General features: G+C 51.0%; 1 protein-coding gene across 2 annotated transcripts; it reads left to right on the forward strand.

Annotated features, from left to right (window-relative positions):
* The first annotated feature begins 425 nt into the window (after positions 1–425).
* Positions 426–24,462, forward strand: SUSD3 (sushi domain containing 3). Of its 2 annotated transcripts, none has more exons than XM_066365724.1 (5): positions 426–556; positions 17,723–17,911; positions 19,474–19,621; positions 21,302–21,451; positions 23,789–24,462. In XM_066365724.1, exons 1-5 carry the CDS (start codon positions 469–471, stop codon positions 23,982–23,984), a joined length of 771 nt encoding a protein of 256 aa, XP_066221821.1. In that variant the 5' UTR covers positions 426–468; the 3' UTR covers positions 23,985–24,462. The 2 variants fall into 2 exon arrangements, with proteins under 2 accessions (XP_066221821.1, XP_066221822.1); XM_066365725.1 differs by lacking the exon at positions 426–556 and adding an exon at positions 591–645.
* The last annotated feature ends 1,906 nt before the right edge of the window (positions 24,463–26,368 follow it).

Here is a 26,368-nt window from a genome sequence, read left to right on the forward strand (position 1 = left end):
CTGGGCAGGTCAGAGGACACAGCAGCAGGCCTCTTTGGAGAGACCAGGGCAGGATTGGGAGAGCCAGGAAAGAGCAGGTCCGTGGGTGTGGACCTTGTGCCAGGCTCTGAGCGTCTGAATTCTGCCCCTACAACCTAGGAGTCCCTCAGTGAGGGCATACAATATCTGCACCCACCTCCCAGGGCATGGCCCACAGTGATGCAAATGAGGCCCAGCTGACACCTGGCCTGGAAAGACCCAACGGGTCGGAGAGACGGGGGCCGGGGTCACCACCTGTTCAAGGCCCTGGAGCGAGACTTCCTGCTCCGCGGGCTTCGCCCCCTAAGGCATTTGGGCTCCCAGGGGCCTAGCCCAGCCACCCGGCTCGCGTTGGGAGAAGGGGCGGAACTCCGGGAGGGCGTGGCCGGGTGCCCGCCCCGCCCCGGCCGCGGTCGGGGCAGTCGGGTGCACAGCCGGGAGTGAGCGGGGATGCGTTGGGCGGCCGCGACCCTCCGCGGCAGGGTGAGGCCTGGAGGCCACGCGTGGGGCTCCACGCCAGCCCCCGGGAACAGAACAGGTGAAGGCTGGGACGGCGGAACGTGAGCCGGGCTCTGTACCCTTTCCCGGACGGGAGGGTAGGGGACACCGCACAGCCGGGAAGCCTCGGTTCAGCCGGGGGCTGGGGGGCTGGGGGGCAGCGGGAGGGAGTGTGCACCGCCGAGAGGTTGGGGACGTCCGTCTGGGCTGCGCTGGGCGGGGCGCACAGCAGGAGACCCGAGGGAGGGCGAGCCTCCCCTCCCCTCCCCGTCCAGCCGGCGCCCCAGCGGACCGAAAGCGGGCAGCGAGCGGCCTGAACCCAGGCGGAGGCAGCAGCCTCCTGCCGGCACAGGTGCCCGCCCTTCCCCAGCGGCGGCCAGGGCTCCCCGAGCGCCACCGCCCCGTCGCTGGGAAAGTCGGTGGAGGTGGGCAATCGGAACTGGCGTCGCCACTCGGGAAGGTGCTCTGGTCCGTGGGGTCCACTTCGCTGGTGGGGAAACTGCGCCTGGGAGAGGGGGGACAGCCCTAGGCCCTGGGGATATGAGGCCTGGGTTGAGGCGCCAGGATCTCCGGAAGGAGGGGAGGTCTGGCTGTTTTATTTTGTTTGATTTCGAGAATAATGTGAGGAGGGTTCACCTTAGTGTTCTGGTTCTGGTGTAGGAAAGGCATCTGAAGTCCCGCGTTCCAATGCCGGCTCTGTTCCATGAATGCACCTAAACTCTAACCCTTCAGAAACAGAACCAGACCTGGACCATGTATGTACCTTAGATGTCCTGGAGGCTCACCTTAGTAGACACTTAAGCTAGAGGGTACCAGCGCACCTGTGCATGAGGCCAGACAAGGTGCTGGGCTCAGGCGCAGGATTGGGCTCTGCACAGGTGGAAGCTGGCCCAGGTCACACCTCAGGGTGCAGCCGGTCCTCCTTAGAACAGTGACGCCTGCCACTAGAAGGCACTGGAGGGCCACCTCCTTCTCAGATAGGGAAACTGAGGCCCAGGGAATTAAGTCACCAAGTGGGAACTAAGACCTGCCCTAGCCTGGTGGGGTGGGTTTATTTATTTTGACTGTTTGACAGCCCAGGGCAGCTTGATTCCTGTCCTGAACTGGGTGCTTTGCTTAATGTGTGTGAGGAAGACTATATGCTCCGTGCTGGGGAGGTGGGTGTGGACCAGAGGTGAAGGGACTTGCCCAAGGTCATACAAAAGGCTGTTTGCAGAGGACTCTCCTGGGGAAAGATAGTCTCAGAGTCCAGTCTCTGCCCTCTGGCCTGCCAGCCTAGCCCCAGCCCTCCCGAGACCTACTGCAGCTCAGCTTCCTGCCAGATGGGAGCCCTGGGGTCCCAACGCATGAGCCCTTCCCTGGAATTGAGGTTAGAACCTTCCTGTCGACCTGGGGTGAGTTTCTGCCTCTCTGCAGCAGTTTCCAGGTGTGCTAGTAGTGTTGGACAGGCCAGATAGAGCCACTACCCTGGCCATGTTTTTTGTGCTCTGAGGTAATGCTATCATTCAGACTCCACCACTTTCCTACCCTGTGGCCACAGTCTCTTGGACTGTGGAATGGACGCCCACCCCTCCCTGTAGGGCTGTGCAGGGATGGGGTCTTTGGGAGACAATTTGGCGCTGTCACAAACACAGCAATGGGCTGTGTGGTTCTCCTGTGATCTGTGAGATGGGTGTGTTACTCTTCTCTTCCTGAAAGTCCAGCCAGATGGATGCGATGTCCTAGGGTCTGTGTCCTCCCCTTGTCTCCCATGTGAGGCCCGTGAGGAATGGGTCAGTCAGGGGAGGCTGGCTCAGAGCAGAGTTTTAAGTGTTTGTTGAATGGCTGATTGGGAGGGGCTGGGTGTCCAAACCAGTGTAGAGACCACCCTTCCACTGCCTGCAGGCAGCTCCAGCACTCCCTGATCGGGAAGATTGTCCAGGAACGTGGCCTGGTGGGAGGAGGAACGCAGCGTTCCAGTGGCCAGGGAGGAGTCGCCCACACCCTCTACCCTGGAGGAACTGTGGAGGAAGGTCCAGAAAAAGGGCAGCAGGACCGCTGGATGGTGAGGGCATGCTCTGGGCTTTCTCTTGGCTTTGCTCCTGCAACCCTGCCACACAGCTGGCCTGGGCCCATTTCACAGAGGAGACACTGAGGCTCAGAGGGAGCAGTGGGAATCCAGACGAAGCCCCTGAGGCTGGCTCAGGCCTGAGCCTCAGTGCTTTCCCCTGAGAGATTTGGGGGCATGCTTCTCCTGGCTTGGAATTAGTCTGGTTCTGTTCTTGGGAAACCTGGGTCTGGGCTCTGACTGAACTCGAGGCCTGCAGTGGCTCTAACCTCCATGCCCTACCTCCATGGGGAGAGGAGACAGGCTCAGAGAAGGCAAAAGAGAAGGCAATTGTCTTGCCTAAGGACACATAACCAGGGCTGTGGGCCTCCTGCATGTAGCTGTCCCCTCTGCAGGCATCTTGGTGGTCCTACTCTCTATAGAACATCTGTGTATGCACAAGTCACACTTTTGAACTGTCAGAAATTCCTTCTGAGGATTCTCCTTTCCATTTGGGAAATCTGAGACCCAGAGGCAGGAAGTGACTCTCTGGTCTCACAGGGACCAAGCTAGGCACGAAGCCTTGGGTGGGCTGGCCAGTGGCCTGCCTGTCCCCCTCCATGGCCAGTGTAGAAGGTAACTTATGTACCTGATCCCAGATGGTGAGGTCAAGGTTTTGGAACTGTGTGGACTCCAGGAGGGAGGGCGAGAAGAGAAGGCCTGTGGTCCAGGTTTCCAGATAAAAGATTAACAAGCAAGACTTGTTCTCACCCCCACAGGCCAGGCTGGCTGGAGGAGGCTGGGGCTGGGAGCAGGCAGGGTGGAAGTGAGAGAAGGGGCCGGGTGTGAGATAGGCATGTCAGGGCTGGCCTGATGGGCAGGTCTGCCTGCCCTCTTCACTGTTCAGTGCCCAGAAGGGTTGTTTTTGCTTTGGCTCTTGTTTGCATCAAATTCATTCCCTTTCTCTTTTCTCTCAGGTAAGAGTTATTTTCACATGGTAAAATAAAGAGAGGGGGTCATAAAGGGTGCCGAAGGAAAACACAGCCAAGGTTGAGGGTTGTGTCGTCAGTCTAGCCCAGGAAGGGCTGGGGGAAGTGCAGCATTTAGTGTCCTGCTGTGTAGAGCTGCAGGGATGTAAGCTGGCACCAGGCTGGGTGAGGCTGGGGAGGAAAGGACAGCTGGGGGGTAGGGAGCTAGGAGGGGTGTCCTGGAACAGCTGGACACCCTCTGTTAGGGTTTTCAGCAGGGAAGGGAGGAGGTGGGATTTGCTTCTTTAGGCACCAATTGTGGGGAGGGACTGTTGGGGCTCGTCTAGGAGTGTGTCTAGGAGGGACAGCAAGGGGACTCCAGGCTGTGAGGAGGACAATGAAGGGTGTCTTGAGGTCTCCAGGGAGATAGAAAAGATGTGACTGAGCCCCCATAGGCCACTGGTACTTTGTCACCTCCTAGCTCATCCTGGGAGATCGTAAGTCCTGTGGAAAGGTCTGGCAGCTGTATAGCCAAGGCCTTGGGCAGGTCTGTGGGTCTGAATTTCTTATCTGAAAAATAGGCTCAGCCCAGAGGAGTTCTTACTGACCTTCCAGGCCCAGGGAGGGGATGCAGGAGATCCCATGGGGGGTAGTAGAGAGAGCAGGTTGTGGTCTCCTGGGTGCTGTGGATGGGGGGAGGGGGGTTGTGATACGGCCTTAAGCTCCCTCTTGGGGAACATTCCTGAGCTCCTGACACTTTAAAGTCTCTATAAGGTATTCCCACTTCTCCTATGACCCTAAGGGGGCAGATCACCCCACTTTGCAGGGCCAGGGCCAGGACTTGTGGCCATAAGGTGATTGAGCCAGAGACAGACCCTGTGTGGATGGGGGATGGGGGTTTGGGGGTGTTCTGAGCATACCCACCGTAATGGGGTTGAGCTCTGGCCTGCCAGGGAAGGGCTCCTCTCTTCCTTCACCCGTCCTGACAAGAGTCATTTCCTCAGACCTTCCATTTTCCTTTTTCTGGGCAGACTGGTTCAAACAACACACTTCTGCCAGGAGCAGGGGCTCCCTGCCTCTGGTGGAAGCACAGAAAAGGGGAGGGTGGAGGGGAAAGGAGGGAGGGGGGTCACATTTGAAGCATTACCCCACCCCCAGCACTTCTAAGAGACTCCATCTCCAGCTCCCAGAGGGGCATGGTCTTGGGGTAGCCTCCAAGAGGCAGGACAGGCTCAGGCCATCTTGGGGAGGGTTAGTTCTGTCCTTTCAGATAAGTGACCTCCATGGGTGGTGAAACTGCCCACAAAGCCATCTCGGTGCAGCCTAGGATGTGGCTGTTGTTGGCCAGTCCCCTTCCCGCTGCCTTGCACAATCCATGTGTCTCTCTAAGATGACAGCAGTGGTTTCCTCGCTGGGGCTGGGCCCCTGTTTCACCCTACCCACCTAGCACCATGAGCGGCTCACAGGCAGTGATGTGAGTTACTCAGCAGGCATGTCTGGATTCCTGGAGGCTCTGCTGCCCTCTGTGAGTTAGGAGAAAGAACACCCCCTTGAGGGCCATCAGTTCCTGTGGCACCAGCTCATCAGGGGTCTGGGCTGGGCTCTGGCTGGAAGGACAGCACCGCCCCCACCCCCACCCCCATCCCCAGCCTGGTGGATGTGGGCAACCAGGTGATCAGCTGCAGGGCTTTCTCCAACATTTTTGTAAACACACCCCTCCCCCAGCCTGATCACCATATCTCTGCCATTTCTTTGTCCATCCCTCAAGGCTTCTTACCCTTTTGATCAAGGGCTAGTTGTGTTTTTAAAGGATGAGCAGGACTGTATCCCTTTCCCCTTGCATTCGTAGGTGCTGGTGTGGGGCCTGGGAAGACAGCCACAAGCGCCCCCCAGGACTCTTACCCTTGCGACCACCTCCCCCAGTGTCTCCCTTCCCTACTGGCCACATGGGACTGGAAAGAAAGAAAGAAGGTGCTCTCACTGAATAGGAAAGTATTTTAGCAAATGACACATTCGAAAAGGGGTCTGTTGGGTCAACAATTTTTTTTTTTTTTTTTTGTGGCAGAGACAGAGAGAGTCAGAGAGAGGGACAGACAGACAGGAAGGGAGAGAGATGAGAAATATCAATTCTTCGTTTTGGTTCCATTGTTGTTCATTGATTGATTTCTCACATGTGCCTTGAGGGGGGGTGGCTACAGCAGACTGACCTTGGGTCCAAGCTGGTGAGCCTTGCTCAAATCAGATGACCCCGCGCTCAAGCTGGCGACCTCGGGGTCTCGAACCTGGGTCCTCCAGGTCCCAGTCCGATGCTCCACTATGCCACACCTGGTCAGGTGGTAAACAAATTTTTTTTTTCCCCTGAAGCTGGAAACAGGGAGGGAGGCAGACAGACTGCCGCATGCGCCCAACCGGGATCCACCCGGCACGCCCATCAGGGGGAGATGCTCTGCCCATCCGGGGCATCGCTCTGTCGTGACCAGAGCCATTCTAGTGCCTGGGCAGAGGCCAAGGAGCCATCCCCAGCGCCCGGGCCATCTTTTGCTCCAATGGAGCCTCGGCTGCGGGAGGGGAAGAGAGAGACAGAGAGGAAGGAGAGGGGGAGGGGTGGAGAAGCAGATGTGCGCCTCTCCTGTGTGCCCTGGCCGGGAATCGAACCCGGCATGCCAGGCCGACGCTCTACCACTGAGCCAACTGGCCAGGGCCGTAAACAAATGTTTTTAAGTTTGCTTGCTTATATTGGGGCAGCATTCTTGCCTTCGGGGCAGCAGATTGCAAATTGAGGACTGCCTTTCTGCTTAGGAGGGACATTTATTTGCCATTGTTTACTGGAGAACACCCCTCCTCCCCGTGGTTTGTGGGAGTCCTGAGATTTTTGGCTCTGCCTGTTTGGCTGGGGAGGGCTGTTTAGCTTGTGGGGGGCCTTTGAGTCCAGAATGCTGAGGGGCTTGGGAGCCCTGCCTGTTTGCTCGTCCACCGTTATAAGACTTTAATAAACTGAATGGCCCACCATTTTACCTTCTGCCTGAATCCAATGTGAAGCTGCCTGGCCATGGTGGTGGCCAGTGACCTTAGGAGGTCCATATTCAAAATATATAAGAAACTCATATGACTTGATAACAACAAAAAATAAACAGTCTGATAAAAAAAATGGGCAAAGGACCTGAATAGATACTTGTAAGGCCAGTGGTCACGGCCATCACTGCCAGGCACATGCAGATTCCCATTAGATTCAGACAGACGGTAAAGAAACTGCGGAGCCAGAAACTAGTGGGCCATTTCTTTATTCTAGCCTCGCACCTGGCAGGTGAGTAAACACACACACACACACAGGGCTCCAAAACCCACTCATTCAGCACTCACAAAGCTACTGACACACCCGTGTTTTCCTAGACTCAAAGGCCCCCACCAGTCTCAGTCACCTCTGGTTCCCCATCTGCACATCCTCTCCCTCCTCCTCTCTGCACAAACTGGCTTCTCCTTCAGCACCCTGCCATCTTGGCTTCCTACTCTGCAAAAATGGCTTCCTTCTTCCTCCCTCTCCTCCTTTCTCTGAAAACTTTTTGGCAGAAAACCTCTCCTCCAGCACACATTAGCATAACAATGGCCCTTCCCAAGCAGGAAGGTAATTAGCAGTTTCACCTGGTAGCGGGCCATGCCATTCACGTGGGCAGCACCATTTTTATCAAAGTGAGCAAACATAAAAATCACATTTTAAAAAATTATTTACCCAACACACTTCTCCAGAGAGGATATACAGATGGCCAGTAGACATATGAAAAGATGTTTAATGTCACTAATCAGCAGAGAAATGCAAACTAAAACCACAGTGAGATTCACCTCACACCTGTTAGAATGACTATCATCAATAAATTGCAAACAACAGTGTTGGCAAGGATGCAGAGAGAAGAAGAGAACCCCTACTGCATTGTTGGTGGGATGGTAAATTGGTGCAGCCACTGTGGGAAACTGTGGATATTCCTCAGACTAAAAATGCATATACCATATAACTCAGCAGTTCCATTCTGGGTATTTATCCAAAGAAAATGAAAAGACTAATTCGAAAAGACACGTGCACTTCTATGATTATTGCATCATTATTTACAGTAGCCAAGAAGGAAGCAACGTAGGTGTCCATCGCTAGATGAGCGGATAAAGAAGAGGTGGTCCATACATGCAATGGAATATTTCATAGCAATAAAAAAGAATGAAATCTTACCATTTTCTGCAACACAGAGGGATCTAGAGGGTATTATATGCTAAGTGAAATAAGTCAGAGGAAGACAAATACCATATGATTTTCCTTCTATGTGGACTCTAAAAACAAAAACAGACTTACAGGAACATAGCAAAGGGATAGTTACCAGGAGGGAGGGGGTGAGAGAGTGGGTGAAAAAGGAAGGGGAATATAGTCACCAATATTGTGTTAAGTTTGTACAGTGACAGGTAATTATTAGAATTAGTGGGGTAGACATAATGTAAGGTATAAAAATGTCAAATCACTGTATTGTACTCTTGAAACTAATATAACCAATATGAAATATGTACCAACTATACTTAAATAAAAATAAAATTTAAAAATGTATACCCAAAAACCCCCACAAAATGCTGCTCAGCTACGGAAAAATGGAGAAGTCGCAGCTCTAAATTGAGGACTGGGAAGTGTTGCCTGCTTGGTGATCCTGGGGGTGGGCAGTGCACGTGGCCAGCCCGTGGCTGCTCTGCTCTGTCTGTCCTGCTCCAAAACCCATGTCCACCTTCCTGGTTGGAAGGACAGCATATGTCCAAGTCCACGCATCCTGGAAAAGAAAGGAGGTTCTTCCTGGGGTAATGTCAATAATATCTCTCATCCTTTGTATTACCCATGCATCCATCCATTCATCTGTGCATGCATTCACTCACTCCTGCTTTGGCTCCTGTGAAGTCATGGTGGCTGATTAACAGCCCAGACACTGGGCTCAGGGAGGCATCCCACTGCACCCCTGACTGCTTCCCAAGGCCAGTGAGGGTAAGTGTGAGGTTCCTGAAAATATCCAGATGGGGCCACAGGGATCCTCCTCACTCTGCCTCCCTGGGGCTCCAAGCTCAGCCCCTTGCTGTAGGGGCTCTTAGGCCCGCACTGCCCTCCACCCCGGGGTGTGGACCCCTCCCCCTAAACCCTCAACAGTCTGGTGCGCTGTTTGTCTTTGACCAAGAGGCCAAAAACTGTTTTAGATTTCAAATTTGCATTTATTTGACATAAATATTTCTCCTGAATTTTTCCTAACAACTTTATGGAGGTATAAATCACATACCATATGATTCGCCCACTTAAATTGTACATTACATGTATATAACTCAATGGCTTATATTACATTCATTAATATTTGCCAACATCACCACCATCAATTTTTTTTTTTACAGGGACAGAGAGAGAGTCAGAGAGAGGGATAGATAGGGACAGACAGACAGGAACGGAGAGAGATGAGAAGCATCAATCATCAGTTCATCAGTTTTTCATTGCGACACATTAGTTGTTCATTGATTGGTTTCTTATATGTGCCCTGACCGTAGGCCTTCAGCAAACTGAGTAACCCCTTGCTCAAGTCAGTGACCTTGGGTCCAAACTGATGAGCTTTTTTTTTTTTGCTCAAGCCAGATGAGCCCACGCTCAAGCTGGCAACCTCAGGGACTCGAACCTGGGTCCTTCTGCATCCCAGTCCGACACTCTATCCACTGTGCCACCGCCTGGTCAGGCACCACCATCAATTTTAAAACATTGTTAACACCCCATAAAGAAGACCCCTCAGCATAGTCACTCTCCATTCTCCTACTGCCCCCCAACAGCAATTAATAATCTACTTTCTGTCTCTGGATTTGCCTGTTCTGGATATTTCATATACATGGGACCATACAATATGTGGTCTTTTGTGACTGGCTTCGTGCACTGATTGCAATGTTTTGAAGGTTCCTCCACATTGTAGCATGTGTCAGAACTTCACTCCTTTTATTGCCAAATAATATTCCGATGTGGGGATAGACCACATTTAATTTATCCAGTTCATCAGTTGATGGACATTTGGGTTATTTCTACAAATTAGCAACTGTGAATGATGTTGCTGTGAACATTTATATACAAGTGTGTTGGGCGGATAAAATGTATTATGCTCACTTTGTTAAAGATAACACGAGGAGGCAGTCACCCAGGTGATATTAATGTGTGTTGGGGTGGGCTAGGGGCAAGCAGAATCCTTGTAGCCTTGGTTTTGGGATTAAGCCTGTCCCACCCTTTTTGGTGTGAGGTGGTACAATCCTATCATGCCTCAGAGAAGTGACTTTGTATTAGAGACTTCCCTGTTATGTATATTGGATTAAGGGTTTGGATTTCTACACTATAAAATAGGGACGGAACGAGTTTGCGTTTCTTGGTTCCTGAGGTTAGCATGAGAGAGCGGAGAGAGTAGAGCCAGCAGCTAAAGGAGGCCACGTGGAGGAGGCCAGGAGAAGCAGCCAAGATGGCGGAGTGCTGAGTGAGATGCCAGTTTGTGTAGAGTTTGTATCTGGGATAAGGAAGGAGATGGGGAACTGAGGAGAAGAAGGCTGGTGAGCTAGAAACCTTTGATTCTAGGAAACTCGGATAAGTCAGTGGCTTTGTGAGCACTGAGTGTGACTGGGTTTTGGAGCCCAGTGTATGTTTTTACTTGCCCGCCGGGTGCAAGGTAGGATTAAAGGCTATGGCCCATCAGTTTTTGGCTCCGCTGTTTCTTTACCGACTGTCCGAATCCAATGCGAACCTGCATGGGCCGGGCTGCTGTGATAGTGGCCCCGGCCCTGCCTGCTGGCTTTACAAAGTGTTTGTGTGGACACGTGTTTCATTTCTTTTGCTTATATTTCTAGGATGGGTGTTGCTGCGTCCTGTGGTGATGCATCGTCCTGTGGTGATGCATCGTGTAAACTGTTGGAGAAATTGTCAAAGCCCTTACCCCGGTTTATGGTGCCTTCCTGCAGTGAGTGAGGTCCAGTCCCTGCGCATCCTTGGCACAGCTGTCTTTTTTGTGTACAGCTGGCTCCAAAGATGCCTTTCTGTGGATTCAGTTTGTATTTCTCTGATGTTGAGCATCTTTTTATGTGCGTATTGATGGCCATTGGTAAACCTTTAGAGAAATGTCTGTTCAGCAACTTTGGCCATTTTTAAATTGTTTTTTATGTGTGTGTGTTTTTATAATTCAGTTGTAATAATTTATACATTTTAGATACAATTTGTAAGAATGAGACGGCACTCGAACTCCAGGTGTGCAGGCTTTATTAGAGGAGAAAGACCTGCCGGGGCACTTCTCCGGGAAGGAGGGCCCCCAAAACAGACTGAAGTAAAACTTTATAGGGTTGGGGATAGCCTCGAGCAAGGGTGTGCTGGTATGTTCAGCTTTCTGGAATACTCCTCTTTGCAGTGATTGACCAGCTTCCTGGTATTCCTTTGTCCCAGGGGCGATTGTCCTGTAATTAAGGGTGGGGTCAGGCAGCCAAGCAGAACAGCGAAAGGGCAATTGTAATTCTTGTATCTATCACAATTCCCTTGTCAGATATATGACTTGCAAGTATTTTCTTCTACTGTAAACCTTTTTACTTTTTTTTCTAATTATTTAAAAATTTTTATTGATTGATTTTTAGAGAGAGAGAGAGAGAGAGAGAAACATTTATTTGTTATTCTACTTATTCATGCATTCTTTGGTTGGTAGTTGTATGTGCCCTGACCTGGGATCGAACCCGTAACCTTGGCATATTGGGTTGACACTCTAACCCAGGTGTCCCCAAACCATGGCCTGCGGGCCACATGCGGCCCCCTGAGGCCATTTATCCAGCCCCCTACTGCACTTCCGGAAGGGGCACCTCTTTCACTGGTGGTCAGTGAGAGGAGCACTGTATATGGCGGTCCTCCTATGGTCTGAGGGACAGTGAACTGGCGCCCTGTGTAAAAAGTTTGGGGACCCCTGCAACCAACCGAGTAGCCTGGCCAGGGCTTCATTCTCTTGAGTGTGTCCTTTGAAGTACAAATGTTTTAAACTTTAATGATGTCCAGTTCATTTTTCTCTTTTGTCATTTGGCTATTGGTATCATCTCTAAGAAACCATTGCCTAATCCAAGGTCAAAAAGACTTATCCCTATGCTTTCTTCTGAGAGTTTTAAAGTTTTAACTTTTGTATTTATGGCTGTGATTCATTTTCAGTTGATTTCTGAATAGGATATGAGGAGAGGTTCAACTTTATTCTTTTGTACGTAGATATTGTTGTCCCAGCATGACTGTTAGGAACCAGTTCCTTGCCCATGGAATTATCTTGGCACCCTTGTCAAAAATGAGGGACTGTAAGTGAAGTCTATTCCTTTGGCCTATATGTCTGTCTGTGTGCCAGGACCGTTCTGTTCTGATCCCCATAGCTTTGTGGTAAGTTTTGAAATAGGGAAGTTTGAGTCCTTCAGCTTTGTTCTTCTTTTTCAAGATGGTCTTTGTTTAGGCTATTCTAGGTCCCTCTTTACATTTCCTTCTGAATTTTAGGAGCAGTTTGTCAATTTCTGCAAAGGCGGCAGCTGGGACTCTGCTAGGTCGTATTGAATATGTACATCAGCAGAACCAGAGTATTGGCCCCTAAGCAACTTTAAGTCTTTTGACCCATGGGCATGTGGCATTTTTTCCCATTTATTTAGGTCTTCTTTAATGTCTCTCACCAATGTTATGTAGTTCTCAGAGTTTAAGTTTTGTGCTCCTTTTGTTGGTGCTGGCAGTTTGGCTCAGTGGTAGAGTGTCAGCCCAGCATGTGGATGTCCTGGTTTTGATTCCTGGTCAGAGCAAACAGAAGTGCCCACCTGCTTCTTCACCCCTTCCTGTCTCACTTCTCTCTCTCTCTCTCTCCCCATCCTGCAGCCATGGCTTGATTAGAGTGAGTTGGCCTTGGGCACTGAGGATGGCTCCATGGCCTCTGCCTCAGGCACTAAGAAGAGCTTTATTGCTGAGCAACAGAGCACCAGCCCATTTGGGCAGGGCATAGCCCCCTGTGGGCTTGCCAAGTGGATCGGGTCAGGGCACATGAGGGAGTCTGTCTTTGCCTCCCCTCCTCTCACTGCATTAAAAAAAAAATTTTTCATTCCTTTTGTTAAAAGTATTTCTAAAAAATAAAAGTAATATATTTTTCTTGATGCTCTTATAAGTGGGATTTCCTTCATTTTCATTTTGTTGCTTGCCACTGTACTGGAGTACCATGGGTTTTCATGTATTGATCTTGTATCCTGCAACCTTGCTGGCTTTGTATATTAGTTCCCAGAGATTTTTTAGCAGACTCCTTGGGATTGTCTGGACACAAGACCATGTTAAGTAATAGAGAAGTTTTGCTTCTTCCTTTCTGATTTGGATGCTGTTTATTGAATTTTCTTAACTAATTGTCCTGCACCCTGGTTTTGGAACTATTTGGGTTTTTTTTTCTAACTTAGCCATAATCTTTTGTGAATTTTGTTACATCTTATTAATATGTAAATGCTGTTTATATGGGAAGGACACTCTTGGTTGCCAATACCCACACATCTGTAGTAGACCGGAGTGTCTCCTTGTTGTACTGTCATTTCAAGAATCTTAAGTACTGAACCCACTACCATCCGCCCATTCTCAGTCTGGGGAATTGGGCAGGTATTAGAGATGAAATTAAGCAAGACTTGTGGAGATAAAATACCTTGGCAAGACAACTTTAGTAACTTCTGCAGAAGGGTGTGCTGCCGCTATTGAAAGCCAGCCAGCAAACACACAGGCAGAGGGCAAATTCTGTTTTTATCCCTAATGCAGCGCAGGCCCTAGGCTGGGTCTTGCTCATTGGCTGGAATGTTGATTGTACAATCTTATTTTTTCCCAATTGGCTAGTTTAAATGGCCACACCAAGGTGGAAGGGAGAGATGGGGATGATGGGGATATCATTAACTAGGTAAGGGGGTTGAGGAATGGTTGGATGACCGACGAAGGTGTTGGGGGATTGGTAAACAAGTTAGCTGTTTCTCATTCTACTCCTCAGTCAGAGGAATCCAAATGGAGCGGGTTGGGAAGTTAGTTGAAGAAAAGAATCTGAGTTAAACATTTCCTTCACAGGTGAGCCACTTCTCTGAGTTCGGTTTTCTCATGTTAAACTGGGGATAATAAGGATTTCTTCTCTGCTGTTTACCATGGATGTTCTGAGTGTCACAGGAGGTCAGGACTGTGGACGCAATCATTGCTGCAGCTAGCGGTGACGCTGACGGCGAGCATCTGGGATGCACAGGTCCACTCCCACCATCTTGCCACAGCTGACTCTTAGTGTGTCATCTGCCTTTCTGTGCCTCAGTTTCCCCAGCTGTAAGGTGGACATAGCTGCCTTCTTCATAGGGCTGTAACCCAGCAAACATCTATTAGGTGCCCAGGGTTGTTGGTGCTGGTTTAGAAGTCAAGTCTTCCGCAACGGCACAAGCCACAAGGGCCTCCCAGGCTCACACTCTGCCTGGTGAGCACCCCCACCCCAAGTTCCTAGTAGGGTTGAGGTAGGGGATGGACTAATGCATCTTGGCCAAGCACAACCAAGCCTGGCCTTCCTTGTTACCACCCACATTGAGGGGCTTGGGCTGCCATCTGGGAGGCTGAGGAATACTTGGCTGAAGCTGAAGCCTGGCTCTGCTGCTGCCCTGTTAACACCCCTACCCTAAGGGGGGCATGGCTGCATGGCTGGGCCAGAGCTGCGAGGCTTCCCTGAGCCTTGGGGTTGGTTGTGGGCCAGTGTGTGAAGCATCGGCTTATGGAATGTGAGTACACGTGTGTGGCCCTCCAGAGTGACAGCCACTGCTCTGGGCGGTCGTGGGTGTGCTCTGTCCCCACACCTGTGCGAAACAGGGTGCTGTGTGTTCCACAGTGGACCTCTCCATGGATGCTTCCAGGTAGATGTGGATTTTGGGGGACAGTCAGCCCACTACAGATCTCCTCTATGTATACATATATTTGGAAAGCAGGTTTGCGGGTAGGTTGGTAGTGGATTGTGAAAGAGTCCAGGTAAATTCTTAGATTTGGGACCAGAGCAAGTCAAGGATGGAGGGCTTGGTAACTAACATCAACGTTAAAATGGGGGAAGGCCATGGGACAAGCCAGTTGGAAGCACAGGAACTTGGATGGGTCATGGCGGACCAAGTGGGCAGCAGGACATCCGAGCCCAGTGTGCAGGGGGCAGTCCTGGCTGGAGCATCACAAGGAGGACAGGTAAAGTATTGTCTCTGGTCAGCATAGAATAACGGGGCCCTCAGCTTGTAGGAGCTGGCCTCTGTTCCCCCCTCCCCCACATTGCGCCAACCTTGCCCACGGTCTGTGCAGAGGATGTTGGGCACTGGACCCACGCAGGTCACCTTGGAGTCGATGTGTCCACCAGCACAAGCCGGACAACCAGCACACCCAGTCTCCTTGTTCTCCAAGACTAACCACTCTGCCTTCATGCACTAGTAGTACACAGTCAGTGCTCAACATCAGAACATTCTGGAAAAACAGAAGGAAGAGCCTCTTGCACTCGATCTGGGGAGGTATGCTTGGGAACATTTATAGCAGCTTCATTTTGCCCACTCCACATGGGAGACAGTTCACATGCCCATCAGCAGGAAACGAGCAAACAGGGCACATGGTATATGTGTGTGCGCGTGTGCACACGTCTGTGGGGGGGGGGGGTGTTCAGAAAGTAGGCCACGACCACCGTGCCTTGTTCTGAATCTCTGCCCTACAACATGAGCTGTGTGACCTCAGGAAGTGACTTAATTGCTATGTGCCTCAGTTTGCTCACCTATGAAGTGGGCAAATGATGGTTCTCCCTCAGAAGGTGCTGTGTAGCTCAGTGGGTTAGTGTACATAGAGCAGGTAGAACATCATCCAGTTCACAGAAGGTTCTGTGTGAGTGCCAGCTCTTGTCATTGTTACTAATGTATAACATGCTTGTGATTGCCACTTCATCCGGAGTGTCTCTCTGCCCTAATGTAAGGATGAGGTAAAATTTTATTTTATTTATTTATTTATTTTATTTATTTATTTTTTGTATTTTTCTGAAGCTGGAAATGGGGAGAGACAGTCAGACAGACTCCCACATGCGCCCCACCGGGATCCACCCGGCACGCCCACCAGGGGCGACGCTCTGCCCCTCCGGGGTGTCGCTCTGCTGCGACCAGAGCCACTCTAGCGCCTGGATCAGAGGCCAAGGAGCCATCCCCAGCGCCCGGGCCATCTTTGCTCCAATGGAGCCTTGGCTGCGGGAGGGGAAGAGAGAGACAGAGAGGAAGGAGGGGGTGGGGGTGGAGAAGCAAATGAGTGCTTCTCCTATGTGCCCTGGCTGGGAATCGAACCCGGGTCCCCCGCACGCCAGGCCGACGCTCTACCGCTGAGCCAACCGGCCAGGGCCAGGATGAGGTAAAATTTTAGATCAGCCTTGATGACATTCACCATCAGGGTGTACTTGCTTCAGCCCCCACAGCTGGAGATGTGGGTGGTTTACACTTCTTACTATTCTGAGGTGAACATCCTGGTATAGAAATCCTGGCAGCAGATTAGTAATTATTTCCTTTGGCTAAATCCTCAGATGCAATGCAACACAAGGCCCTTCATACATTTACCAAACTCCATCCAGAAGGCCTGGGTCTGCACCTATCAGCAAAGTTTCAGAGGAATTTGCCCCCAGACCCTTGCTAACTTTGCACTTCTGCCTTTTTTCTCTCTTTTTTTATCTTTTTGCCAAGTTGAGGAGAAAAAGGATAGCATTCATTTAAATCAGTGTTTCTTTAGTTACTATGAGGGCGAGCTTTCTTTTTTCAGGTTGCTGGCCATTTATCTCCTATGTGAAATGCTTGCTCACACATCAGTTTGATCTTTTTAATTTGGATGTCCAGCTGTTACTAACGTGATGCATGAGATCTCTTTATAAATCAAAGGCGTGGAACTTGGATCTTTTATTCTCCAAATATTTTTTCTAATTATTTTTATTCAAGTTTATGTTTGTTTTCAAATTATTTGGGAGGAACAAAAGTTTTTGTTTTTTACTTGTCATGTGATCTCTCCCTTTCTAAAGCTTTTCTCTTAATTCTGCCTTTAAAGCTATGTTGTGGCACTGAACTCACAGGGTTCGCTGTGTGGGGAGCGCTCCTCAGAGTATTCTGACGTGGTTGTTGAGTTGCAGGTAGTTTTAACTTGGAACAAGTAAAGGAGAGGGGATTCATTTCCAAAGCTCTCCTCTTCCCCAAGGGAGGTTTAGCCATTGCTTACATACAGTGTTTGGTGAATTACATGTTGATTTCCTCTTTGTAATTGGCTATACTTATCTAGTTGGATTCTTGTCAGGTCATTCTGTTTGTAGCTAGTCTGTAAAATATTATGCTGTGTTTTAACATTTAGCAAGAATAGCATTTAGTAAGAAGTGCGCAGACCTTGAGACCCTTTTTCCTAACACCTGGATAATCATTGCATATTTCCTTTTATTGTCTCCTGATGCATGTATCTTTTTTGTGTGTGCCAAGCTACTATGCACATGCATTTTATTTTTAAATTTTTGCTTATAACTATAAAATCTTTTGATTCGTAGGTTTGTGTTACATTTGTTTTTTTGTTGGTTTGTTTTTTGTATTTTCTTAAGACCACTCTGCTTAGAATTCTTTTTTATAAACATCAATTTGTCTCTAAAAACAAAATTTCACCCAACTCCCCATTCCCCTCCCCTTTGGCCACCATCAGCTTGTTGTCTGTATCTATAGGTCTGTTTCTATTTTATGTTTATTCAATTGTTTTGTTTTTTAGATTCCCCATATAAGTAAAATCACATAGTATTTGTTTTTCTCTATCTGATTTACATCACTTAGCAATAATCCTGTCTAGGTCCGTCCATGTTGTTGCAAGTGGAAAGATTGTATTGTTTTTATTGCTGAGTATTATTTCAGCATGTTTCTGATTTTAACAGTGTGGTCTTCAGATCATTGAGAGTTCACTTAATATAGGGATCATGTATACATTTGTTCCCAGGCCACTGACTCTGTGGCTGCCACTCCTGGTCTGGGTGGCTGGGTGACGTCCAGATCATCATATTGCCATTGGGTGGCAGTGCCCGTTCTAGGTGTGGGGCTTCTGCTGAGTCTCTGCCTTCTGGTGTGGGATCCTCATGCTCTCTCACTCCACTCTCTCTCTCTCTCTCTCTCTCTCCCTCTCCCTCTCCCTCCCTAGGCATGTGTACCCAAGTGCAGCCACCCCAAAAGGGTACCCTTCAAGTCCTTCGTGGTGATGGCACTTCTGTGGGGACTGTCATCGTGTTCCACTGCCCCTCAGGACACCAGATGGTGGGGTCTGGCCTCCTCACCTGTACCTGGAAGGGGAGCATCGCTGAGTGGTCTTCAGGGACCCCTGTGTGCAAGAGTGAGGCCCGCTCCCCTGAGCTGCCGCCAGATCTGCTGTTGCCTTGGGTGGGAGGGTGTCTGGTGCTGTCACGTGGATAGCATGATGTCCACAGAGAAGATGCAGTGGGTGCTAAGTCCCAGCTGGGCCTCTGTGTAGGCTCCTGCTCCTGGTGCTGGTGGCCCTGATGTCTCTACTTCCATAGTATGGATTCAAGTCCCAACAGGTGCTCCAAACCCTAGGTCTGCCACTGACTTGGCCTCTTGCTTCCAAGAGGTTCCCTGTGCTGTCTGAGCCAACACTCACCTGTTGTACATTTGTTCATTCATTCTCTAAGCATGCACATGGCAACCCTTAATAGGATTTTCCATATGCCAAGAATTCTAGAACTGTGGACACCAAGGGCCAGGGTGTCCTAGCCCTGGAGCCCCAGTCTGGGGAAAGAGATGGTTTTCTATTTGTATATATTGTAGAGGGTGTTGAAGGATAATACCCAGCACAGCGTTTTTCATATGGAGGCCATGTGTGTTGTGTGATTAAAAGGGTTCAGTACTCAAAACAGTTTGGAAAAGGCCGTGCTAATAGGCTGTAGGACTTCTCAGAGCCTTTAAAGTGCTTATGTGCTGGGTGAACCTCTGAAAAGGAAGCTATCGATTAGGATTAGCTTCCTAGAGATACAAAACCCAAGGTAACAGGAGTTAGCCAAAATGACAGGGGCAATGGGAGCTTTCTCTTGCCTGTAGCCCTCAGATTGGGAAGTCCTAGGCTCATATGGTGCTCCACAGTGGGGAGCCAGGTCCCTTCCATGTTGTGGTTCTGTGGGGTGTGTCCTTAGCCGTGTGATCCAGGATAATAGCAGCTGTATTCCAGGCAGTTGTTACGGCGTTAAGGGCAGAGCAAGAAGTCTTAGAAGTGGTCTCACGCTCCTTACCCTTGTCCCCCACAGGTCAGAACATGGGCATGTGACCACATGTAGTCTGTAGTCTGAATGGCCAGTGTCCAGCCAGGGCAGGAGGCTAGGGATATGAGCAGTGTCTGCTATAGGAGAGAGTGGATGGCATTGCTCAAATTAGGATCCTGGGCCTTGCTTTCCTAGAACATCCTTTAGAACCTGACAGAACTAGTTCTTGGCTCATAGCCAAAGTCACACAGATGTTGTGTGATAAAGGCCTTTTGACCCCAAAGTGGGCATTTTCTTACTTTTTTGCCTTCTTGAAAGTGAAGGCCCATAGGCTCCTGAAGGGTTTTGCCAGCTGGGGCATTGTGAAAACAGACTGAGAGCTCTGTGTAGTCATCTGGCCTTGGGCCCAGGCAGCAGTGTGGGTGAGAGCCAGAGGGGCCTCCCTGTACTCCTTGTCAGAGCTTCTCTGGTGTGCCACCACAAACTCCTAGACACCCTCCAAAACCCTGCTCAGACAGCCCCTTCTTGGAAGGCAGTTTTCCCTAACAGCCCCACTCCTACAACAGTGTGCATAGACCATTGCTTTAGTAGTCCACAACTCCCTGCTTCCCCTGCGGAATGGGGCTCGCTGGAGGAGGGCTGGGGGAGCCACGCCCAGGAGCTAGTCTTGTCTCTCTTGTAGCTGTGCCACCCCACGAGAACTTTGGCTTCAGGGTGGCCGTGATCGCCTCCATCATCAGCTGCGCCATCATCCTGCTCATGTCCATGGCCTTCCTCACCTGCTGCCTCTTGAAATGCATGAAGAGGACCAAGCAGCGGCACACTGACAGGTACAGTGGCCCCAGCATCCTTGCGCGAGATGAGCCTATGGTCCGGAGCCTTGAACTGGAGCCAGGAGCTTGCCTGGCACTGCCTTTCGGGGACTCCTAAGGGCATCCAGGGGTGTGAGGAGAGAGATCACCCTACAAAGAGCTGCTCTCACAGTCCACACTAGCTGCAGACAAGTCAGTCAGGGTCTCCCCAGTGTGGTGGGGGCTTGGCTTCTGGTCATGGAGCATTGCAGCCCTGAAGGACATCACACAGGCTGGGGGTAGCAGGGATTTTGTCATCCTGCAGTGCAATCTGTGTGTGCATGCTGTGTGCTCTGCCATGTGGGGTGTGCAGGGCCGACAGCTTAGGGTTATCTTCAGTCAGCAGGCAGAGTCTGGCCCACTGCCGGCTGCTTTTTCACTATAATTAGTCCTTTGGGGGGATATTTTTTTTTAATGGCAGTAAAATATTTATAACATAAAATTTACCATCTTTATTTATTTATTTATTTAGTTAGTTAGTTAGTTAAGTGAGAGGAGGAGAGATAGTGAGACAGACTCCTGCAGGCACTCTGACCAGGCTCCACCCAGCAAGCCCCATCTTGGGCCAATGCTCAAGTACTGAGCTATTTTTAGTGCCTGAGGCTGATGCAGTCAGACCAACCAAGCTATCCTCAGTGCCTGGGGCCAACGCTCAAGCCAATCAGGCCACTGTCTACGGTGGGGTCCCTAAACTACAGCCTGCAGGCCACATGCGGCCCCTGAGGTCATTTATCCGGCCCCTGCTGCACTTCCGGAAGGGGCACCTCTTTCATTGGTGGTCAGTGAGAGGAGCACATTGACCATCTCATTAGCCAAAAGCAGGCCCATAGTTCCCATTGAAATACTGGTCAGTTTGTTGATTTAAATTTACTTGTTCTTTATTTTAAATATTGTATTTGTTCCTGTTTTGTTGTTTTACTTTAAAATAAGATATGTGCAGTGTGCATGGGAATTTGTTCATAGTGTTTTTTTTGTTTTGTTTTTATTTATTCATTTTAGAGAGGAGAGGGAGAGACAGAGAGAGAGAGAGAGAGAGAGAGAGAGAGAGAGAGAAGAGACAGAGAGAGAGAAGGGGGGGAGGAGCTGGAAGCATCAATTCCCATATGTGTCTTGACCAGGCAAGCCCAGGGTTTCGAACCTGTGACCTCAGCATTTCCAGGTCGTCATAGTTTTTTTATAGTCTGGCCCTCTAACGGTCTGAGGGACAGTGAACTGGCCCCCTGTGTAAAAAGTTTGGAGACCCCTGGTCTATGGGAAGAGGAAGAGGAGAGGGAAGGGGAGAGAAGCTGATGGTTGCTTCTCCCATGTGCCCTGACTGGGAATTGAACCTAGGACATCCACGTGCTGGGTGACACTCTACCCACTAAGCCACCTGCCAGGGCCTTAACAATCTTTTAGAGTAGAATTCAGGGGCATAAATTCCATTCACAATATTGTGCCGCCATTGACACAATCCATCTCTAGAATGTTCCACCGCCTTCTTGCTTTGCAAATAATATTCTGGCATTTCCTCATCGTCCATGTCTGCTTCCACCCTCCAGAGGCAGAGCTGAGGAGTGATGACAGGGCCCTGAAATACTCTCAGTGGGCCTTGCAGAGGCTTAGGTATGGCGGCCTGCACACTTGCTCACCTGAATGTCCTCCTGTATCTCTCTGCAGAACTGCCCAGCTGTGGCTCCAGCTGAGAGGCGAAGACTTGGAGACAATGCAGGCCACCTACTTGGGCCTCAAGGGCTTGAATAACAATAGTGGCAGTGTGGAGTCCAGTAGCTGGCCCTGCAATGCACATGACAATCACAGCTTCATCAGGTGGGTAGGGGCCCGAAGGGCAGCAGGGAATGAGGGTGGGGACCTTGGCTTGTTCAGGACTGGTCAGAGAACCAGGACCCTGGAGGGGGGTCCTGGCTGCCCCCACATGCTGTGCAGGCTCACATGAGCTTTAAATCCTGCCCCAAAGACAGGTTGATGGTCCTCTAACACCCAGTCCTGACCTTGTACCCTAGTGCCCAGAGCCACTACCCACCCTGTGGCTTTATCTTGAGAGGTCAAACCTGCGGAGAAAGTGCAGCTTCTGAGCGAGTATGCCCTTCACCCCAGCAGGGCTTCCTGGTCTGCACGTGGACTCACTCCGTCATCCTGTCGTACCTTTCTCCCTCCGTCTCTCTTTCTGCACACATAGAGGATATACTCTTACGCAGCACCCTTTTCTGACTCAAGGAGTCTGATCTGGCTGAATGTAGACTGTGATACAATGTCTTCCAGTGTAGTCACAGCCTCTCCCCAGGCTCTCCCATGTATCCCCCAGCCCCCAGCTCTGAGCCCGACTCAACGGGGACCCAGGGAAGGCGGCTCCTGCTCAGGGCCGCACAGCTTGATGGAGGAGGCAGGGTCCCTCAAGCCCTTGGGGCCTCTGGATGTGCCATCGTAGGCAATACCCAGGCAATTCTCCCACTACTTGGTAGTGAAATTGTCATCAGCAAGGTGAAGTTTGCCCCTTGACCTTGCTTTTATTTATTTTAAATTTATTTTATTTATTGACCTTTAGAGAGAGGGGGAGGGAGAGAAACACACACACACAGAGAAACATCCATTTTTTTGTTCCACTCACTCATACCATCATTGGTTGATTCTTGTATGTTGCCTGACTAGGCTCAAACCTGCAACGTGGCATGTTGGAATGACGCTCCAACCAACTGAGCTACTCAGCCAGGGCCACCTTACTTTTATTTCATAAATACTTCCCAGGACTCAAAACGGTCCAGGCACTGTTCTGAGCTCTTTCAGATAAGTACTGTTCTTACCCCATTTTAGGATACTTGTCCAGAATCACACACTATCACTTCTTGGCCTTTTGACTAAGTTCAAGAGTAGTATCTGTTTTGTTTTGTTTTTTACAAAGACAGAGAGACTCTGTCAGAGAGGGATAGACAGGGACAGACAGACAGGAATGAAGAGATGAGAAGCATCAATCATTAGTTTTTTGTTGCACGTTGCAACACCTTAATTGTTCATTGATTGCTTTCTCATATGTGCCTTGACTGTGGGTCTTCAGCAGACCGAGTAACCCCTTGCTCGAGCCAGCGACCTTGGGCTCAAGCTGGTGAGCTTTTGCTCAAACCAGATGAGCCCTCGCTCAAGCTGGTGACCTTGGGGTCTCGAACCTGGATCTTCCGCATCCCAGTCCGATGCTCTATCCACTGCGCCACTGCCCGGTCAGGCTAGTATCTGTTCTTACCAAAATCACATACAGCTACTAAGCATGAAGCTTGTTTGAACTCAGGCTGTCTAGCTCCAAAGTCCATGGACTTGCCCACTAAGCTGTCTTTCCTTATCACAAATTCATTACTTGATTCATTCACTTACCCATCAAACCAACTGACAACTTCTTAATTCCTACTACTTCCTAGAGCTTTTCTGAGAATTAGATGCGGGTGGAAACAAAGATCCAGTAAGGCTTCCTGAAAGGGGTGATGCCTGAAGGGAACAGATTGGGAGAGCCTGAATTTCAGGGAAGGAGAGAGCACCTTAAGGAGGGAGCAGCCCTGCGGATGGCTGGGGGTAGAGCAGCCTGGCTGCTTCCAGGGAGCAGAGGCCAGTGTAAGGGGGAGACAGCGTGAGCCAAGCGATGGAGGCAGGCCAAGGTCTGATCAGCCTGGAGAGGGGCTTGGTTTGCGGTTTGGGTGCTAGAAGGGCCACAAGGGAACAGAAGATGTAGAAGGAGGTGATCCAGCCCCCAGACCACCAGAGGGCCAGTCTGGCAGGAGCAAAGGTGACTTTCTGGACAGTCCTAGAAGGTCTTGGCCTGTGGTTTTTGCTCCCTTCCCTCACACAGCCTTGGGAAGTCTCTGCTCCCTCACCCTTGGAGCAGCTCAATGGAGGCAGGTCCCCAAGACCTGAGCTTCTCCTTAGATCACTCCCCTCATATAGCTGAGGGGCCGTAGGCTCAGGGAAGGGCACTGATGGAGGGGCCTCCTCAGGCTCAAGGTGGTCTCAGGAAGAGAAATGGGTCTCCCCAACCTTGGGGCAGTAGTCTGCCCCAAGCCACCTGACGACCATGGCTTTGGGGGCCAGGGGGCCCAGCAGCGAGGGTAGGGTTGGGGTTAAATGAGGTCGGGCTCTTCTGGTTCACACCTCTTCTCCCTGCAGAGACCTTGGTGAAGGCACCAGAGAACTGGCTGGTGTGGCCTGCAGTGTGGACAAGGACCCCTGGACCTCCCGCAGCCCTGTGTGCTCATCCCAGGCCCAGGTTATAGTGCATGCAGGGATCCCAGGGCAGAGCCGGCCTGCTCCCAGGCCCACCGCAGGAATGTCCAGACAGCCTATTGCCTATGGCCCAGGATGACCAAGGCCCAGGCCAGAGCTGCCCTCCACACTGTGAGGACCAGGCCAACTGACCAGCTGCCCACCTGCATCTCAACGTGTGTCCAGCTTGAGATTGGTCATTGAAGTGAGTTTCTGGGTTTAGGGATTGCTCAGGGCACATCTCCTGACTCCAAAGAGGCTGAGCGTTTCCTGTCCCAGGGGCTCAGCTATAGCTGCTTTCACAGAGGGGCTTCCTGGGGACCGCCCCTGAGGTTTACAGACCCAGCTGCAGCCCCGCTCCAACCAGGGACCTTTGAAGAGACTGGGGACATTTTAAGCACATCTAGTTTTGCATAGCAGAAAAGGAAAAGCACACCCAGATTCTCAGCAATCACAACGATGGCTCTTCCTCCTCAGGGGACGGCGGCCCGTAAGCAGGGACCCAGCTGAGGGCTCCATCCACATCTGTCAGGTTGCAGGGACGGGGTGTGAAATAAACAATTCTAATACTGAAAATTGCAAAGATAAAAATCACTGGCTCAGTTGTCAATCCTTCCATGACAAAACCTTGAGCATAATAGTCTAAAACTGCAGTCCTTTTTTATTACCCCTAGGGCCTCTGGGCAGCCGAGGCTCAACAGGTTGGGTCTCAAGGGGCCTCTCATGGGTGGCTGCAGTCAGCTGGTGGCTAGCTCTGAGTCATACGGAAGGCTGGCTGGCTGGCTGACATGTGGGGGTTGCTGCTGGCTGCCAGCAGAGACTTCATGGGGTGGTGGCACCTTGAGTGGCCTGGGCCTCCTCACACAGGGTAGCTGGTCTTCACAGTGAGAATCCCAAGTGCGAGCCTCACCTTTCAGGGTCCGGGAAGCCATGCTGGGTCACTGCTGGTCAACATGGGAGGCAGTTAGACCCCTCTTTTGGTGTGGGAGTACGGGGCATAGGTGGGGACCTTTAGAGCCATCACAGCCCCCTAACCTGTCACTCTCGAAGCAGTTAGATAAAAAGATGCCACATTTCTTGTTGCCCAGCCCTGCTCCCCAAGGGGATGGTTGGTAGGAGCCCTCGGGCTTAACTCGAGACATTTGCTACAATGAAGGTAACCTTGGGACTCTACACGCAGGCCTCCTCTGAATGGCCCCACCCCCTGTATATCTCACCGGCAGAGCCTATACCTGCCCTAGGCCAGTTAAAATCCGACCAACTTCCTGTGGTTTGGGGTGTGACCTGTCTGGCCATTGAGGAAACTTGCTCAAGTTTTGTCTCCTGACCTCCCCTGTTTTCTTCTGGAGGCCAGGCAGCCACTTTGGGGCCATGAGGAGGGGAGTCTGAGAAAGAAGAGCAGGCAGTCCTAAAGGAGTCTGTGCTGCCCCCTGAAGCCACAGTGGTCATGTTTTCCATCTTTTACAAATATGTTCTGATACAGGCTTCACAGAGCAGTCCGTCTGCCCTGTGATCCATTAGCAAGCTCCCAGTGAGGGTCACTGGGTGTTTCCATGTTTTCAGCTGTTATACTGGTAGGTGCTGACGTCCTTTCTATTGTGGGGTGCTATTCTGTTGGGTGGATCCCAGAGTGGGGTCCTGAGGCCAGAGAGTGGGTATGGTGCTCCTTAGGCATGCGGTGGTTTTCACTCTGGTTCCTGGTGAGACAGACCCAGCAGGGGCTGCAGGAGGGGCAAGCTGAGACCCTGCCCTCACAGAGCAGCACAGTGTCCACATCCTGGGGTCCTCGGCTGACTCAGCTCTCCTGGCTTGTCCCAGGGTGGCAAGCAAGGTCTCTCAGCCACATACCTACAAGAGTCCGGCGGGCCAGGCAGGGGTGGACAGTTGCCCTGCTTTCTTGATCTGTAGAGGGTGACATGGATAGGTATCACAGCTGTTATAGACTGCTTGGCTCCTTACAGGACTCAGCAATTCTGCCAAGGGTCAGTGCTGATGAGAAAAGGCTCTGTTTGCCTTTGTCCTCAGTCCTCAGTGTGAGTGAGCCCCACCAGGCCCTCTCCGTGCCACCGTCCTCATTGGGAGGAAGAGGAGGGGACCTGGGGTAGGGAGGCCCTGCTAGGACACTTTGGGGACGCCTTCAAGGAGAGGCTAGTGTTTTGTCCCCAGGTATCTGACCCTGGGCTACTAGATCAGAGGACAGGAGGACTGGGGTGAAGTGGAGAAAGGAGGGCGACCCCATTCTACTCCAGCTCCCAGGAGCGGAGAGTTACTGAGGTAGGTGTCCAGATGGCCACAAGGGGCTGCAGTGGCAGGGGGGCAGGAGGGAGGGAAAGGATGTGGTGCCCAGCTGCAGAGGGTGCAGCCTGGACGCAGAGCCACTGCTCAGGAGAGCTGGGGGGCAAGAGGCCTCCACATTGCAGCATGCTGGCCCCTGGGCTGGGCTGTGGCCTGGGGGCTGTCAGCTGGAGTGGGTTATGTCCCCAC

Source organism: Saccopteryx leptura, chromosome 2 (assembly GCF_036850995.1).
Source record: "Saccopteryx leptura isolate mSacLep1 chromosome 2, mSacLep1_pri_phased_curated, whole genome shotgun sequence".
In the NCBI taxonomy this organism is placed as follows: Eukaryota; Metazoa; Chordata; class Mammalia; order Chiroptera; family Emballonuridae; genus Saccopteryx; species Saccopteryx leptura.

Excerpts from the sequence above, each read along its gene's own strand:
- SUSD3 (XM_066365724.1), top strand. The coding sequence starts at position 469 with ATGCGTTGGGCGGCCGCGACCCTCCGCGGCAGGGTGAGGCCTGGAGGC. Across the intron at positions 557-17,722 it reads AGCCCCCGGGAACAGAACAG|GCATGTGTACCCAAGTGCAG; the intron begins GTGAAGGCTGGG and ends CTCCCTCCCTAG. Across the intron at positions 17,912-19,473 it reads AGGGACCCCTGTGTGCAAGA|CTGTGCCACCCCACGAGAAC; the intron begins GTGAGGCCCGCT and ends TCTCTCTTGTAG.